General features: G+C 46.2%; 1 protein-coding gene across 6 annotated transcripts in view; it reads left to right on the forward strand.

The window, feature by feature from the left end:
• WDFY4 (WDFY family member 4) overlaps positions 1–17,508 on the forward strand; it is a 257,299-nt gene that overhangs the window by 181,980 nt on the left and 57,811 nt on the right. For all 6 annotated transcript variants that reach the window (XM_044942406.2, XM_044942408.2, XM_044942409.2 and 3 more), the window contains exons 44-47: positions 1,737–1,885; positions 5,417–5,537; positions 8,574–8,659; positions 10,110–10,172. In XM_044942406.2, the coding sequence (XP_044798341.2) occupies positions 1,737–1,885; positions 5,417–5,537; positions 8,574–8,659; positions 10,110–10,172 (419 nt within the window). The remainder of the gene's footprint in view (positions 1–1,736; positions 1,886–5,416; positions 5,538–8,573; positions 8,660–10,109; positions 10,173–17,508) is intronic.

A 17,508-nucleotide genomic window follows, 5' to 3' on the forward strand; every position in this document is an offset into this window, starting at 1 on the left:
TGTCTGAGATTGTGTCCCCTCCAAGTTTCTCTCTGCCTTATATCGTTATCAACCTGTTTTTTTTTTTTTTTCTTCTTTCAATGCATATCACGGTTTTTGATAATGTATTGGTGGATGTGTCTTCCCCGACTGGATTTTAAGCCGCACGAGGGTAGGGTTCTTGTTTATCGTGTTTGTCCCTCACTTTGGCTAAATCCCACTTGAAGCAGGGTGTGAGAGCTGGTATGCCTGGCTGCTTTCCAGGCTCCACCGCTGCTGCCCCATTGTTGCTCCCAAAGGTGAGCAGGGAGCTTAGCTTCAACCCCAGGCTCTGCCATTTACCCACCTTTGGTGAAATTCTTATCTCTGCATCCTCTTTCTTTTTCATCTCTAAATGGGACTAGTAAAAATTTTCTTTCCCAGTTGTAAGGATTATGCATAAAAGGCTTATAATGTTTATGTGAAAGTGTCAGTCACACAGTCATGTCAGACACTTTGCAACCCCCTGGACTGTAGCCCACCAGGCTCCTCTGTCCATGGGATTCTTCGGTCAAGAATACTGAACAAGGTAGCCATTCCTTTCTCCAGGGCATCTTCCTGACCCAGGGATTGAACACAGGTCTCCTTCATTGCAAGCAGATTCTTTCCCGTCTGAGCCACCAGGGAAGCCCAGTGGTTATATAGTAGGTTTTTTTTTTTTTTTTTTAAAGTCAGTTCTTCTTTTGTATAGCTGGAATTAGCACAGAATTATCCTGAGAAAATGTTGGCCTTGATCTTATTCTGGTTCCTTTGAGCTCCTGTCACCGAGAATTCATGTATTCTCCCACTCATCCCTTCAGAGATTTATTCTATGTAAGGACCCAACTAGTCCTTCTTTAATGTGGGACTCTGCTTCATACCAAGACATCATCCCAGATCAGCCTCCCCAGAAAGCCAACACTGAGCCAGAGATGTGCACGCGGCATGTTTACTGGGGGTGCGGGTTGCTGGATGTGCAACCTCACTGCGGTCTCAGCCAGGCCCCGGCTGAGCCCATGGGAGCTCAGAGTGAATGGAGGCAAAGGGCCAGTCCCTCTGCCTCTGTGCTGGCCCGATGTTGGGGACAGATGACCACTGAGACGGGGACCTGACCCATGAGAGGTACTCTCTTTAGCTGAGGGGATTCTGGGAAACTGCCAGCATCTTCAGCTGCTGAGAGAATGTGCTTGAGCCAGAAGAAGGGATCTGGGCACAGCTGGTGCCTCCTCTGCACACACCTTGGAGCAGCTTTGGCCTTTGCAGACAGCAGTACCACTCTTGCATTTGTGGTTCTAGGCAGACCTGGTTCCGGTCCTGTCCTAGTTACTTTCCAGCTGTTTTCTTGACAAGTTTCTTCACGTCTATAACTGAGTGATGCCTCAGACCTCAAAAACTTTCCTCATTGTTTACTGAGGAGTGTTTTGCGTGGTTGTAGAGGAGCTTAAAGTGACGGGAAAAATGTCAACATGTTCAAAATAGCAATAAACACTCATCCACGTGCCTCAGTGGGATACAGTGGCCTCAGGTAGGTGAAATAATGAAACACGGTGTCGGGTGTAGAAGTCCCACTTAGACTGTGCAGAGCAGTGCAGCTGGGGGCAGCAGCTCCATCATTTACAGGGTGCTGCTCTTACTTCCTAGTGCTCAGCGGGCAACCAGACTCTGCCCTCCTGCCCTCCTTAAGATGTTGGGCGTGTTTCCCTCATGCATGGCCTGACTCTGGCACTCTCTCCCTGCAGGTGACGCAGAAGTACTCCCTGGTCATCGTGCAGGGCCACCTGGTCTGCGAAGGGCTCCTGCTCTTCGGCCAGCAGCACTTCTACATCTGTGAGAACTTCACGCTCTCTCCCGTGGGTGATGTCTACTGCACCCGCCACTGCTTATCCAAGTGAGTGTCCCTCCAATCCTGGCAGATCCTGCCCTGACCCCAAGCTGCCTTCTCAGCCACCTCACGCCTATGCCTCCCACCTTGTTCTTCCTATGGGCTCGGGTTTGGGCCTGAAACTGAGCCATGAGATAAAACAGAAGAACCTTAGGGCACAGGCATCCGTGACTAGGATTCCCCAAAGCTAAAATCTGGGGCAGTTAACCCTACAGCAGCTCCTCGGGCTCTCCTGCTATGAAATGCACCACAGGACAAAAAGGATCGCTCTTTAGGTTGTTTGGATAATAGAATCCAGTCCCATCAGCGTACCTATTCAACAACTCTGTTTTTAATTGGAGTATAGTTGATTTACAGTTTTGTGTTAAATATTATTGCTGAAAAATAATGTATATTTATGTATAACTGAGTCAACAACATCTTGCTTGTTCATCCTTATGCAAGACATCAGGCACTGCCTCTTCATCCCCGCAAGGCCCGTAATACAATCAGCAGCATATGCAGGTTCTTTTGGAAAGAGTTTGGAGCACACTATCATTGAGCGACAAAATGCATGTTCTGCGAGGACTCTTCAGGGTTCACACTTGGAGAGAGGACACGTGGCTGGTATGGGGAGGGACAGCTACGTGGAGAAGGGAGCTAAGATTTGGGTCTTGAAGGATGAGTGAGATTTGGATAGAAATTTGAAGTCATTTTTATACCAACTAATACCAGAGATCTTTGGCAGGAAATGCTGAGGTTCTTCTCTAGGATCAAATGTATTGATAGTTGGTGTGTTTGGGTTCAGTCAGCCCTTATTGAATAATTCTCTAGTGTTTATGAAGTACTGCCTTTCAGAACCAAATTGATTGTGTTTGCACTTTTGCTAGATATTGTCAGTTGTATGTTTTCATCACTTATGAAGAAATTTAGATGCCAATTTCTTTTCTAGTTATCCAAGGCTCAAGTGATGACAAGATAACCTCTTAGCCCAAGCCCAACCTCTCAAGCTAAATTACATTGACTCGCCTGGAGGACTTGATAACATAGACTTCTGGGACCCGCCATCATCCCAGTTTCTAAGTTGGTAGATCTGGGCTAGGGCCTAAGATTTTACCAAATTCGCAGCTAATGCTCATGCCACTGGTCTGGGACCACACTTTGAGAACCACTATTTAAAACTATTGACGGAGGAACCAGAGTCTTACCTGCCAATGAGCAAGAATTTTAACTCCCAGGTATCATATTATCTCCAGCCTATGTGAAGAAACAAGAGTTTAAGGATTGTGGAAGGATAGATGTCAGCCCACCCACTTTGATTTAGGTTTGTTTTAAAATGCTTGGCCTTCTTCTCTCTGCTAACTTCCATCTTTTATCCATACCAAATGTTCACCGATTGCAGTGAATCTTCTATGCTTTTTCAAGGCAGGCACATAATTAATACTTGGCACACTCATCTCATTTTATTGCTCATGTTTTATTGATACTGATCAATACGGACAGTGGGTCTGCAGACTTGCCTTTCTGAGAGCTGATGAAAGCTTTTCTACTCCACCTATGTGCATGGAGTGCCCATGAAATGACTCGCATAATCCATTGCTTCACTCTCCACCTCTGGCTAGTGTTGGATAAGATCTTATTGATTAGCTAAATTGTGTTTATGAGGTGCATATAATCATGATCCAATTGATGATATCTGCACTTTTAATAGAAACCCAGTTGTTAGGTTGGATGCACTCAAGTCTGGGAATGTCCTTTTCTAGAATGGAAGTAGGAGAGTAGTGAGAATATTCAACTACCTTAGAATTGCATGGGTGATTTTAGTCACCATACCTCAAACAAGTGTTTGTCAAGCAGACAGCGTTTTCTCTCTGAGCCTTTGTCTACTACCTGAAGAAAATGCTGGCACTTGTGGACATGTGGTTCTCAGAGATGGGCCATTAAATCATGTGAGATCAATAGAGATTAAGTCTTATTTTGACCATGGAGACTAAGGAAGATATATAAATAAGCCAGTTAAAAATAAAGCTAAGTCAACTCTGAAATGTTTCTCTAAAAGACTGCCATCAATTTGAGTATAGTTCAGCCTTAGACCTTGAAAGAGACTCCCTGATGTACCATAAAACATCCCAAATAAAACTCAAGAACACTGCCAATCCTCCAGCAGTTATTGGACTCAGGTACTTTGTAACTTTCCTCAGAAAGCAAGACCCTTTCTAGAAGGTTATATTTTGCTTTGAGGGAGATTCCTTCTTGGCTGAATAGGGTAACTGTGTTTTCTGTGTAACCAGTTTTCTGGGCTGTTGTACAAAGTATCAAAAACTGGGTGGCTTCTTAAAAAAGAGAAATGTATTATCCCTCAATTCTGGAAGCTAGAAGTCTGAGATCAAGGCCACAGCAGGGCCGTGCTCCCTCTACAGCTTTAGGGGAGGGTCCTTCCTCGCCTCTTCAAGCTGCGAGTGTTTCCTGGCCGTCCCTGATGGTCCAAGGCCTGTAGACACATCTCTCCAGCCACATGGCCATCTTCTCCCTGTGTGTGTCTGTCTCCATGACCAAGTTTCCCTTTTATTGGAGGATACTAGTCTTACTGGATTGGGATCTCTCTTCATGACCTCACTTTATTACCTCTGTTATTTACCTAAGTAAAGTTACATTCTGAGGTACTGGGGATTAGGACGTCAGCCTACATCTTCTGGGGGACACAATTCAACCCATAACAGTGGCAGCCAAGCTCACAAGATGTAGCGTTTGGGTCATTTGGTGGGAATCCAAACCATCCAACTGGCTTTTTATGATCGGTGCTTTTAGTCAGCAGTTTTAAGGCATCAGCTCTCTGTTTAATTTCATTCAACAAATACTTATTGAAAGTCATCCTTATACCAGCGCTGGGGTAGACTCCACAGATACACAGCTCAGTCGAATGAGGGCTGAGTCTGGTAAAGAGTTTGCGATCTAGCAGATGATTTGGGTGCAAATTCCAGGTATAAACTGGTAATTGGATTTGTCCCATACAAATGCGGGACAAATCAATGTTTTCATCTGAAATCCACTTCTATTACCAAAGACCCAGTCAATCAATATCATGATTATCATTTAGTGTCCTGTGATTTCCCTAGTTAAGAATATCATATTAAAAGTTACACTATGACCATGTTGTCCGAGACCATGTTGAACAGGGACTGTTTAGTGGAGGCTCTTCATCTTTCTGCCTCATTTTTCGGGAACTTGAAATTTGTCCATACCTAACTACACATCTCTTTCACTTTTCCCCCACCGCATCACCAACCCATTTGTGGCCCCCATACCCAGAGAGCCTTCTCACACTTACTCTCTGCACCCTGTGTCACTGTCTGTCCTGAAGGTGATCCCTTTGCCTTGTGTCCCCTCCTCTGGAGAAGCCAATGTCCCATATTACTCCTCAGGGCAGGGCTGACACAGACAGGGTTTATCAGGTAAGTGGGTGCTAGCACATCCCCCGATGTGTTCCAGAAACGCAGGTTCAGGCAGGTGAGCAAGCCCCCACGGGACACCCTCTCACCGCACGTATTTTCTTTCCAGCATTAGCGACCCATTCATCTTCAACATGTGCAGCAAAGACAGGTCCTCTGACCATTACTCGTGCCAGCGCCACAGCTACGGCGACCTCAGAGAGCTCCGGCAGGCCCGCTTCCTCCTGCAGGTGAGACCTGGGAGGGCCCGGAGGAAGGACCATCCCTTCCCTAACCCTAACCCTAAGACCTGATGGCGGTTCGGGTGCCATCGAGGCCCCATCTGAACGGGAGGGGCGCGCCTTCTTGACCACACAGCCCAGGGCCCTTTGGGACACCCCTGAATTCCCCTGGCTTGTGTTGGGCTGGTCCCCTGGCTGGGACCGAGTTCTGCCCTCTGCTTCACCCTCTCCCCAGTCCCTGCCATTTGGCCACTGGGCCCTTCTCTCTCTTACCATGTCACTTAGGATCCAGCCTCTTTGCTTTATTTTCCCCTTGACATGCCCCAGAGCTGCCTGGAGACTCAGGAATACAGGACGGGGCAGCTCCATTGCCTGATGGCAGAGCTGATGACTGAGAGCTGAGTGCCAGTCTTCCCTGTTCAGACCACAGGGACACCTCCTCAGGCTACTGCCTCTACCCTCTGCCCTCCTCAAATCTTCATCTACCTTCAAGCTCCGTCATTTCCTGGGCCAGGTGATTTAGAGATCTCCTGATTGTCCCCTCCAACCAGGATCCCAGAACCTTGTCTGGTGTATTCAAGGGCTTATCCGGCTGCTAAACAGAGCGGACTCCTTCCAGAGGCAGGCTTCTGTTGTCACTGAGTCACAACCAAATACTTCTCATCCCCTACGTTGGAGGCCAGCACCTGGTTTAGAAGCATCACCTCAGTGGCAAAGGGAGGAACAGCTCTGGGGTTCCCACTGGCCTCAAACACATCTTGCCCTCAGCAGCCCAACCTCTGCAATAGCAAAGCTGCAACTGTGCCCAAGGGCCTCCCAACACCTGGCAGAGGAAGAGATGAGGGACCACCCTTGTGGGCGGGGAGGGGCCCAGGCCCCTTCCCCCATTCTCTCTGCAGGGTCTCTATTCCGCATAGGCCAACAAAACAGTGCTCGCCCTCTGGAACAGAATAAGTTACCTTTCATTTGCAAACTTCTTTGTCTTGTGACCCTCCTGCTGGAGGCCTCATTGTTATTTGTATTATTATTATTCTCTGAAGCTAAAGCTCAAGGGAGCCTTTCAGAGGGGCTCATTCTGGGGAGGATCAGCTGCCTTCACAGACAAGTATCCGGCAAGCTGCTGGCTCTGACTGGCTCTTTCCCTCTCCTTCCTTCTCTGCTGCTTTTGCCCACAAAGCGTTGGTTCTCATTTTGCCAGCCCTCAGTGCTCTTCTCAGAGAGTGAGCCAGAAAGGGGTGGGTGGAGGAGGCCCTGTGCTGATGGTTCTGACCAAGGCCAGCTTGGGCCCGGTCCTGAGCATGGCTCTGCACAGTCGGGCACCTCTGGGCTTCCATTTCTCTCCAGTGAACAGCCACCACCTCTTGTCTTTTCCACTATTACATAATATAGCACATTTTGAGCACATAGCAAGTACTCAAAAATTATTTTTTTTAGTAATTCTGTGTCTATTTACATGTTACACATAGTAGCAACTAGGTATCAGTGAGTGTCTTTCTCCCCAGTACAAAGAGAGTGTTTCCCGATGGTTGGTTAGCAGGACAGTGGTGGAAGCCAGAAGTGGGAGGCTGTGTGAGCACGTCCAGATGGCGCTGGGAGAGCTTCGTGTGCAAGGGCCCCGTTTGCCCAGCCCTAGGTTCTCCCAGAAGGAAGTCAGAGCCTGGGCACTTGAGGTTGCTGGGGCAAGTCATGGGCTCCACAGAGTCTGTGTTCATCATCTATTTGCACATTATTTATACTTCTGTATGTAGAAAAAAATCTGAGGCTCTTCTGTACATCTGCAGAGGAGAAGGGTGCTGCCTTATCATTACAGAGACTTTCCCTCTGCTCAGAAGTCTGATGAACTGAACGTTGAGAACTCGCTTCAGCCAGGAAGGAGCAGGACCTGACTGCTGATGCAGCACCCATCTCTGAGTCTGACCCTCACCCTCCCTATCGCTCCCTCCATGCTCGGACCTCACCTCTCCCAGGCCCTTCCTCAAGCACTGAGTATTCTCTCCCTGACCCTACCTCATCCCTGAGCTTCATGCTATATGTGGGCTCACTCTATCACTATTCCAAGTCTAAGAAAGGAAAAAGGAAGGCAGGCAGGTTCATTTAGGTGTTAACAAAATACCCTTGAAGTGACATTGCTATCTCATGTGGCCACATCAGAATGGCTCAGCAAAGTGGATTTGGCAAAGCCCCTGTGCCTCAAGTCTGCAGGTCAGCATAGGATGCTGCCCAGATTAAGGCTTGCATCCACTCACTCAAGCAGCTCCCCTAGTGTTTCTGGTAAGATGATCCTTCAGTTCAGGAAGTGAAACCCTTGACTCAGGAGTAGAAGTGTCTGAAGATGTCATTGGGCATTTTCCTCTCTTTGTCCCCTTCTCGCTTTTCCTGTGAGTTGGGCTCTTGTTTCCTTCTTCAGTCAAAGGAACGCTGAGATCTCCTGCCCTCCAACTTACTCTGTGAAGACTGCAGTTTGTCACTGTTACCAAAGTCTTCATATCCCCTGTGGGAGGTTGGAAGGACTAACTAGGAAGGGTTGCCTTTGTCAACCTAAATAAAGACGTAACTGAGGCAAGCTTGAATTTACCGGAAATTGAGTTGATTCAAAAATAACAGGGGAATAACCACTGAGGAAAGGCAGGCTTTTGTGAGCTACAGGCTAATGGGTTGAGGGTTTGAGGTTAGCTGTATCTGTCTACTGGCAAAGAGTACAAGGTGGGCGTGTCCACTCAGAGTCCAAGCAATAAGTTCATTGGTTTGCGGACGGGAGAGAGTCTTTGTGGATGTTCATTACTTAGGAGGTAAGTCTCCATCTTCCACCAATTAAGCATCTACAGGAAATCAGTCTCTCAGTTCTGAAGTTCTATTTTCCATGTCTCTGGGTCCATTTTAGACTGAAATCCTTCCACACCTGACATAGAGTCCCAGATGGCCCACAGCCATGGCTTTGTCGCATTGGCTGTGAAGCGGGGGAGCAGGGTGGGGGTGGGGGCGGGGAGGGAGGTCTTCATCCATCCTAGGAAACTTCAGAGCAGTAAAAGGGGTTTCTCTTTATAGGACATTGCCCTGGAGGTCTTTTTCCAAAATGGATATTCCAAGTTTCTTGTCTTCCACAACAGTGATCGGAGTAAGGTATTCAAAAGGTAAGAGTTTGAAAATCCTCTGCTAAGGAAACCAATCATGAACCAACAGCAAAAGAACAGCTGTGTTCTCAGGAGAGTGTTCTCCACCCACAGTGAGCAGGGTTTAGGTTAGACTCGAGAAAGAACTTACCCAAACTCTTGAGCTATGGAACAGAGTAAAGAGAAAACCATAAAAGCTCCTTCTCTCGATCCTGGGGAACAGGCTCCATTTCATGAACTGAAGTAATTTGGGCCAGTAAAAACTGAAGGAAGGAAAAAAAATGTGCAGACACAACATATTTAATGCATCTTCCAGAATTTTCTGGCTTTATTTTTTAATTTTCCAAGTAATTTTTTTTTGGCTTAATCTTTCTTTTTGATCCCAGTTGCCAATTTTAGTTGCTCTGACTTCATATTTCATTGGAAAGAATTCCTAACAACTGATTTCCCACTTCTGCACGGAACGTCTTTTTTTCTTAAAGAGAGAAGCATACTGTCTTGGTTTAACTTAACATTCTCCAAAGAGATTAATCAATCTAAGAAATTTAAGCTAGATCTTAAATTTTATATTTATATTATTAAAGTTAGAGATATGTGAATGTGCAAAGAATCTAGAAGGGGTCAAAAGGCAGATTCCTAGCCATGAACAGATGTCATAGCAGCTGGGTTAATAGAGGTAGTGGTCATATTCAGCTCCACTTGGGGCTAAAAGTCCTGAGGTGAGATTTGACACCCCTGGCCTGCATGTTCCAGGCCATTCTGTGCTCAGAGATTCAAGCCTTACCTTCCTGCTGGCACCAGGACCAGCTGCTGGGTCCCAAGGGCAGGGCCAGAGTGGAGAAAACAACTCTTGCGGAGAGGCCATCTGAGCCAGCTCTGGGCACATCTCCACTGACTGTGATTCTCCCTCTGAGGCTCTTCCAAGGACTGCTGTTATATCGCCTCCTAAAACGTCTTCAAGTTCCATTTTAAACCAAACTGAAGAAGTAGACAGGCAACGCTGAACCTCACGTTCAGGTTCCCTTATGATTTCTGTGTATTGCACAAACTTTTTCACAGTTGAGCTGGAAGTCTTCTACATCCATAGCTCAGGCAATGGATGGTACCAGCCATGCCCCACCCTTGTTCAAGGAGCATTAAAGCAAGACGGCACCTGTCCCTGGGGCACTGCAGTGGTGGCTGAAATCAGCAATGGAAATGCCTGTGCCCAGCCCAGAGGAGGTATCTAAAACATGGGATTTTGATTGCAACCATTGTTTTATTGTTATCATTGCCATTATTTAGGCCAGAGCATCTAATGGAAGAGGGTGCTAATGGGGTGCCTCAGAGGTACACCCAGATCTAGGGACAGATGGAGTTCATTGGAAGGGCAAGAATGAACCTGATCTCTAGCCTGCTTCCAAAAATATTCTCCTGGTGGTGGAAGGGTCCTGACTCTGCTGACAGAATAATCCTTTCCCTTTTTGTCTAGCTTCTGCTCTTTCCAACCCAGCTTGAAAGGAAAAGGCTTCACGGAGGACACGCTCAATCTAAGGTAACAGGTTCAGGGGGGAGGCCAACCACGCACTCTGGGTGAGGTGCTGGCATTGCTCTGATTTTCTTTATTTTCCTGATCCTCATAAGAAGGCATGCAGAGAGCGCGGCAGTCTGCCTGCCACTTAATTTTTACCCTCCCTTCCCCGTGCAGCCTGCGTCCTCCTGTGGTTCCCTCTGCCAGTGAAACTTCCAGAGACTTGAGGTCCCGGGTGCTCTGTGGTTTGTTCAAACCAAAGTGGCAGGAAGCTGCCCTCCACCTGCAGTGGGTGTGGACAGGGTGCCCATAGATATGTCAACCTAGGCCCGACCTTGGTGTCAGGGCTGCGTGCTGGGGTGTGAGCAGTCCCAGGTCGGTCCTTTCTATCCGAGACTCTGAAATCTCAGAAGGTAAATAAATAAATGTATGGTGACATGCGAATCAGACACTCATTTGTGAATTGTGAGATGGAGCATCTTTAAATGCTTGCAGCCCCTTCCCCAGGCCCCCCTTTACAAGTACCGTATTCTCTGGAAGCCAGTGCTGGATCCATAGGTGCTTTTATTTCAGTTAGGAAGGGGAATAGGAGAAGGATGGTGGTTGCTGGTTTTCTCTAGGATTATGTAGGCTTCGGGCCAAGGGGAGTTGTGTTGAGAATATTTATAATGACTATGGAATGGGTGTCATCGAGTCATTCACAATTATGTATCCATGGCTTGTTATGTCTGGTACTTGCTGCTTGACAGAGGAGCATGGAAAATACTCGAAATCTCCCCATTTACTGTGTTTACATTCTTATGAGAAAGGAAGCAAAATGAGTGAAATGTAAAGCATGTTAGAGAGTGACATGTATAAAACTAGTTGGTTTTGAAAGCATAGGAGGGTTTGAAATCTTAGGAGGATAGGGAAAGCCCTCTTCAAGAAAGTTAATATTTGAATTAAGACTTGAACGAAGTGGGGACACAAGTTATTCAGAAAACTGAAGAAAACATTATAAGCCAAAGGAAGAGCAGAGCAAGGACCTCGAGGGTGGTGAAATGGGCTTGGCTGGGGCCATAGTGGTTGGGGTGCAGAGAGTCCATGGGAACAGAGACGAGAGAGGTGACAGAGCTCATGTAAGCCCTAGGGGCTCACGCTGATGGTGTCAGCTTTTACTCTGAGTAAACGGGAAGCATTGGCGGGATCTTGCGACCTAACATATTTTCAAAGACTTATTTTGTCTGCTGTGTCAAGAACAGAACACAGTAGGTCAAAGGCAGAAGCAGAAAGATTGGTTAGCAAACTCTTGTAGTAATGCAGATAAGAGATGGTGATGCTATACACAGAAATAAACTCAAAATGGATTAAAGATCTAAACGTAAGAAACTATAAAACTTCTAGAGGAAAACATAGGCAAAACACTCTCTGACATAAATCACAGCAGGATCCTCTATGACCCACCTCCCAGAGTAATGGAAATAAAAGAAAAATAAACAAATGGGATCTAATTAAACTTAAAAGCTTTTGCACAACGAAGGAAACTATAAGCAAGGTGAAATGACAGCCTTCAGAATGGGAGAAAATAATAGCAAATGAAGCAATTGACAAAGAATTAATCTCAAAAATATACAAGCAACTCCACAACTCAATTCTAGAAAAATAAACAAGCCAATCAAAAAATGCGCCAAAGAACTAAACAGACATTTCTCCAGAGAAGACATACAGATGGCTAACAAACACATGAAGAGATGCTCAACATCACTCATTATCAGAGAAATGCAAATCAAATCCAAAATGAGGTATCATCTCACACTGGTCAGAATGGCTGTTATCCAAAAGTCTACAAACACTAAATGCTGGAGAGGGTGTGGACAAAAGGGAACCCTCTTACAGTGTTGGTGGGAATGCAAACTAATACAGCCACTATGGAGAACAGTGTGGAGATTCCTTAAAAAACTGGAAATAGAACTGCCTTATGACCCAGCAATCCCACTGCTGGGCATACACACCAAGGAAACCAGACTTGAAAGAGACACGTGTACCCCAATGTTCATCGCAGCACTGTTTATAATAGCCAGGACATGGAAGCAACCTAGATGCCCATCAGCAGACGAATGGATAAGAAAGCTATGGTACATATACACAATGGAGTATTACTCAGCCATTAAAAAGAATACATTTGAATCAGTTCTAATGAGGTGGATGAAACTGGAGCCTATTATACACAGTGAAGTAAGCCAGAAAGAAAAACCCCAATACAGTATATTAACACATATATATGGAATTTAGAAAGATGGTAACGATGACCCTATATGTGAGACAGCAAAAGAGACACAGATGTATAGAACAGTCTTTTGGACTCTGTGGGAGAAGGCAAGGGTGGGACAATTTGAGAGAATCGCATTAAAACATGTATATTGTAATATGTGAAACAGATTGCCAGTCCAGGTTTGATGCATGAGACAGGGTGCTCAGGGCTGGTGCACTGGGATGACCCAGAGGGGTGGGATGGGGAAGGAGGTGGGAGGGGGGTTCAGGATGGGGAACACATGTACACCTGTGGTGGATTCATGTCAATATATGGCAAAACCACTACAATATTGTAAAATAATTAGCCTCCGATTAAAATAAATAAATTAAAAAAAAGAGAGATGGTGATGGCTTGGATTGGGGTGGGTGGCTATAAAGATGGTATGAAGCGCTCAGATTTTGGACATATGTGGACATGACTGAGGGTGCATCTGGTGGGATTTGTTGACAAGTCAATTGTGGGTGGCTTATATGTATATGAAAGAAAGTGCTTAAGGATAAGACCAAGCATTGGGGCTTGAGCAATTGGAAGATGAAATGGGGAAGACCACAGGAAGAGCTACTTTGGGGAAGTAGTAGATATCAGGGGCTCAATTTTGGATGTGTTAATTTTGAGATGCCTGTCAGCTATCCAGGTGGAGATGTCATTCAGGTCATTGGATATATGCTTTGAAATTCAAGGCAGAGATGCTCCGGAGAAATCCATACCTAAGCTCATGGAAGACGAACTTTGACAAAATGAGGAAGCTGGAGAGCTGGTCCGAGGCTCTGGGACCACCCAACAGATAGGGCACATGGTGAGGCTGTGCTGCTAAGGCCAGCCATGGGCTTAAGGATCAACCTGATTTGGGCTCATAGTAAGTGTTCAATAAATTGTAATTCCTTTGCTTAGTTTTAGAATCAACTGCTGTGTATTTTGGGCGTGTGTACAGAGCAACTGATTAAATACAGGCATCTGTGTTCTCAACTCTTTCGAGTCTCTCCCAGCCCTTCTCCTACCAGCCAAAGGGGGCTTTCATGAGTTTCAAAGGGGAAGGCCGTGGTGGCCCCCAGCCTTAGAAAGCCATGGCTGAAAGGGAAAGTGAAGTCGCTCAGTCGTGTCCAACTCTTTGTGACCCCGTGGACTGTAGCCCACCAGCTCCTCTGTCCATGGGATTCTCCAGGCGAGAATACTGGAGTGGGTTGCCATTTCCTTCTCCAGGGGATCTTCCTGACCCAGGGATTGAACCCAAGTCTCCTGCATTGCAGGCAGACGCTTTAACCTCTGAGCCACCAGGGAAGCCCATGGCTAGCCATTGCCTTATGGCTGGAATGAACTTGGCCATTTTTTATTTGGATTACCAAGGAAATGCCCAGTCTCCACACCGAGTCTTTAAAAATGCCTAGCTGCACTGTGGACGCTTTAGTGAATGTGAGCTTCTCTTCTCTGAAGGAGGTGCATGGTCCGTTCTGTGGGTTTCCACCTGGTCCAGGATGCTTGGCTATCCTATAGGTTTTTATATCTTCAACCCCCAGCTCTTCATAACTGGCTTGGTCTCTCTAGAGACCATCTCCCATGTATAGGAAACCAGATCTTTTGGGTATCAGAATTTTGCCTGGAATTTCAGTGACAATGGCTGCCTCCATATCTGAATTCCAAGAATGGTCTACAGACCTGGATCCCAAATGGAAAATATTCTATTGGCCAAAACATTCATTTGATTTTTTCCTTAAGATGGTGCAAAAAACCCAAATGAGCTTTTTTGCCAACCTGCAAAACCTAGGGTAGCCTGGTATCCGTAATCCATCTGTGTCTCCCCGATGTACAAGAGTAGACCATTCTGAAGGCAGCATGGTGGCATAATCAGACGTCTGTGGGGGCCAAGGCTCTGCAAGCATACAGGAGTTTCCAACATAAAGTCAACTGGACCCCCCTGGACATGTGTCTGATGGCCAGAAAGCTCCACGATGTTAAACACAGGCAGGCTGTGGGCAGATGTGAGGATAGCTGAAGTTACAGGGAAAGGGAAGCTAGTAGGAAATAAACATGTGAAGAAACACACTTCTTTATACCTAAAGGTATCTGCGTCCTCCCACAAAGGGCTGGAAATAGTTTCAAAACAAAATATGGGATATAATGATCCCTTAAGAATTACCCCTAAACGCCTTTAAAGGACAAAAACATAGATGTGATATCAGGTACCCAAAGTGATCTAGCTTCTGTAATTGTCCCGAAACTAAGAAAACCCAAGCAACTGTGCTAGGTTACAACATTTCCCAGTGACAGATAATAAGAAACAGATGCTGTGAAGGACATCTTTTTTTCTGGAACATACTTTCCTTTGGCACTGATAAATAGGGTCATGGATAACAAAGAAGTTAATTCCCTTGTTTATAAAAAATGAACAAAAAGCGCTGAAGAATATAATTTTTTATATTGATTCACTGAAAAATAGAGCCCTAACATTTGGACTTCTCTCTGTACAGACATTTCTTTGGGATGCTAACATGATCTGGCCCAGTTCCATTCCTTTCTGGTGATCTCAGCTCCTATTGAGCTCAGAGTTTACAAAGCTCAGAAAAATACAAGGCCCAGATGCCTATCCAGCTCTTCCTCTTTCTCAAGTCTCTGTTGCACACTACACACATCTTTGAATGGGCTAGAGGCATCCTTCCACAGCCATGGTCCCTTCCACAGCCATGGTCCCTGAGGTCTGAAATATTCACTTGCCACACCATTAAGACAAAAGTGTCCCTGGGCTGGAGGAAATTGGTTGTAAGGCGGGGCTTGTATTCGGGGCCTTACTGTATTCCTAAATTCTGAAAGCTTTTCTCAGTTTCATAGCTAACTTAAATGTAGTGGTTGGAGAAGGCAATGGCACCCCACTCCAGTACTCTTGCCTGGAGAATCCCATGGACAGAGGAGCCTGGTAGGCTGCAGTCCATGGGGTCGCGAAGAGTCGACACGACTGAGTGACTTGACTTTCACTTTTCACTTTCATGCATTGGAAAAGGAAATGGCAACCCACTCCAGTGTTCTTGCCTGGAGAATCCCAGGGATGGAGCCTGGTGGGCTGCCGTCTATGGGGTCGCACAGAGTCGGACACGACTGAAGCAACTTAGCAGCAGCAGCAGCAAATGTAGTGGTTAGGATGAAATTCATTTTTTGGCATGAAGTTCTGCAGTTGAGTAAGTAGTGTCCTGTAGAGATTTCCTTTAATGAATGAGTTTCCTTCATAGAATATCTTTGAAACATAACGAAAGGAAAAGAACTTAGAAAACCAAACATAAGAAGCTATAAATCCCCATAAGAAGAGGATCTTCCATGATAATCAGGGCATCACTGTTAGCAGCACGGAGGCTAAATTTCAAGTATTCCCTCTTCCCATTTCTGCCGCTTCAGTCACTGCTCTCCAGAGGTGGTCACTGATGACCATCCGGGAGGCTGAGAGTCTGTAATGTGCATGGTTACTAAAGAGAACTTCGGCTCCATCACTGGAGAAACATGCTCCATGGGTGTCTTGGCGAAGCACAGCCTAGGAGGGTGGTAGTAGGGGCTGCACAACTCAGACCCTGGGGTTAGAGCAGAACCGCTAGAACCAGAGGTGAGCTAGATACCACGGGGAGCAGCCAATGCCCCGGCATTGTGGAGCTTCTCACATGGTTGGCTCAGTAGGCAATGGGCAGTGGAGTCCGGTGACCAGAGGTGAGCTCTGCCTGGGTCCTGCTCCGACCTTGTTTTGGCCCCATTTCTGTTGCTCCTTGTCTTTGGTGTTCATATTTCCTCTTAGCTGTATTCTTATCCATGCATGCATGCGTGCTAAGATGCTTCAGTCACGCCCGACTCTTTGTGACCCTACGGACCATAGCCTGCTAGGTTCCTCTGTCTATGGGATTCTCCAGGCAAGAATACTGGAGTGGGTTGCCATGCCCTCCTCCTGGTGATCTTCCTGACTCGAGGATCACACCCAAGTCTTGTGTGTCTCCTGCACTGGCAGGTAGGTTCTTCAGCACTAGTGCCACCTGGGAAGCCCTGTCCTTATCCACGACCTCAGACCTATTTTGAGGCAGAGGTCTAACTGAAGTCCTTCTCTCTGCACCAAGCCTGGCCCCTTTGTCCAACCAGCTTCACCTGGTCAGCTGCTCGCATGGGGTAGTAGGAAGGTATGTTAAAGTCCAGAACTGTGAAAGGAACACTTGAGGACTCATGGTCCCCCCGCCCCATTTGCTGCTTGTGCCTAACCACCACCAGGAAATCTGGAGCGCAGATCAGGAAGCCATGCATTGTCTTTTTATTATTTTAACATCTTTCTCAGGAATATTCAAGGATAAGATCAACATGGATAATTTCACATTAGTCCAGTGATCTGAAGTTAAGGTGCTTTTTCCCTTAAAATGCCTTAACTCTTTGGGATGGTTGAGGAACTTTAAGCTTGCCATGCTGCTGCTGCTGCTGGACTGCTGCTGCTAAGTCGCTTCAGTCATGTCTGACTCTGTGCGACCCCATGGACTGCAGCCCACCAGGCTCCTCTGTCCATGGGATTTTCCAGGCAAGAGTACTGGAGTGGGGTGCCATCGCCTTCTCCAGTAGTTACTCATAAGTTAGCACTTGGCAGATACAAAGATCTGTTTATCACTTCATATAGGCTGTAAGATTTTTTGTTTGTTTTTGAATTTTAATTTTTTAATACCAACAGTATTTTGTATTGGGGTACAGCTGATTAACAACACTGTGGTAGATTCAGGTGGACAGTGAAGGGACTCAGCCATCCATATACAGGCATCCATCCTCCCCCAAACCCCCTCCCATCCAGACTGGAACATAACATGGAGCCGAGTTCCCTGTGCTGGACAGTAGGTCTTTGTTGGTTATCTGTTTTAAATATAGCAGGGTGTACATGATCTTTAAAATGTTTTTATTTTAAAAGAGCTATAGATTCACAGGAAGTTGCAAAAGGAATACAGAGAGACTCGTGCAGCCTTCACTTAAATTCCCCCCAATGGTTGAATCTTATGAAACTCTAGTACAGTTTCAAAACCAGGAAGGTGACGTTAGTACAATATGTTCGCAGGGTTCTTGTCATTTTAT

Source organism: Bubalus bubalis, chromosome 4 (assembly GCF_019923935.1).
Source record: "Bubalus bubalis isolate 160015118507 breed Murrah chromosome 4, NDDB_SH_1, whole genome shotgun sequence".
In the NCBI taxonomy this organism is placed as follows: Eukaryota; Metazoa; Chordata; class Mammalia; order Artiodactyla; family Bovidae; genus Bubalus; species Bubalus bubalis.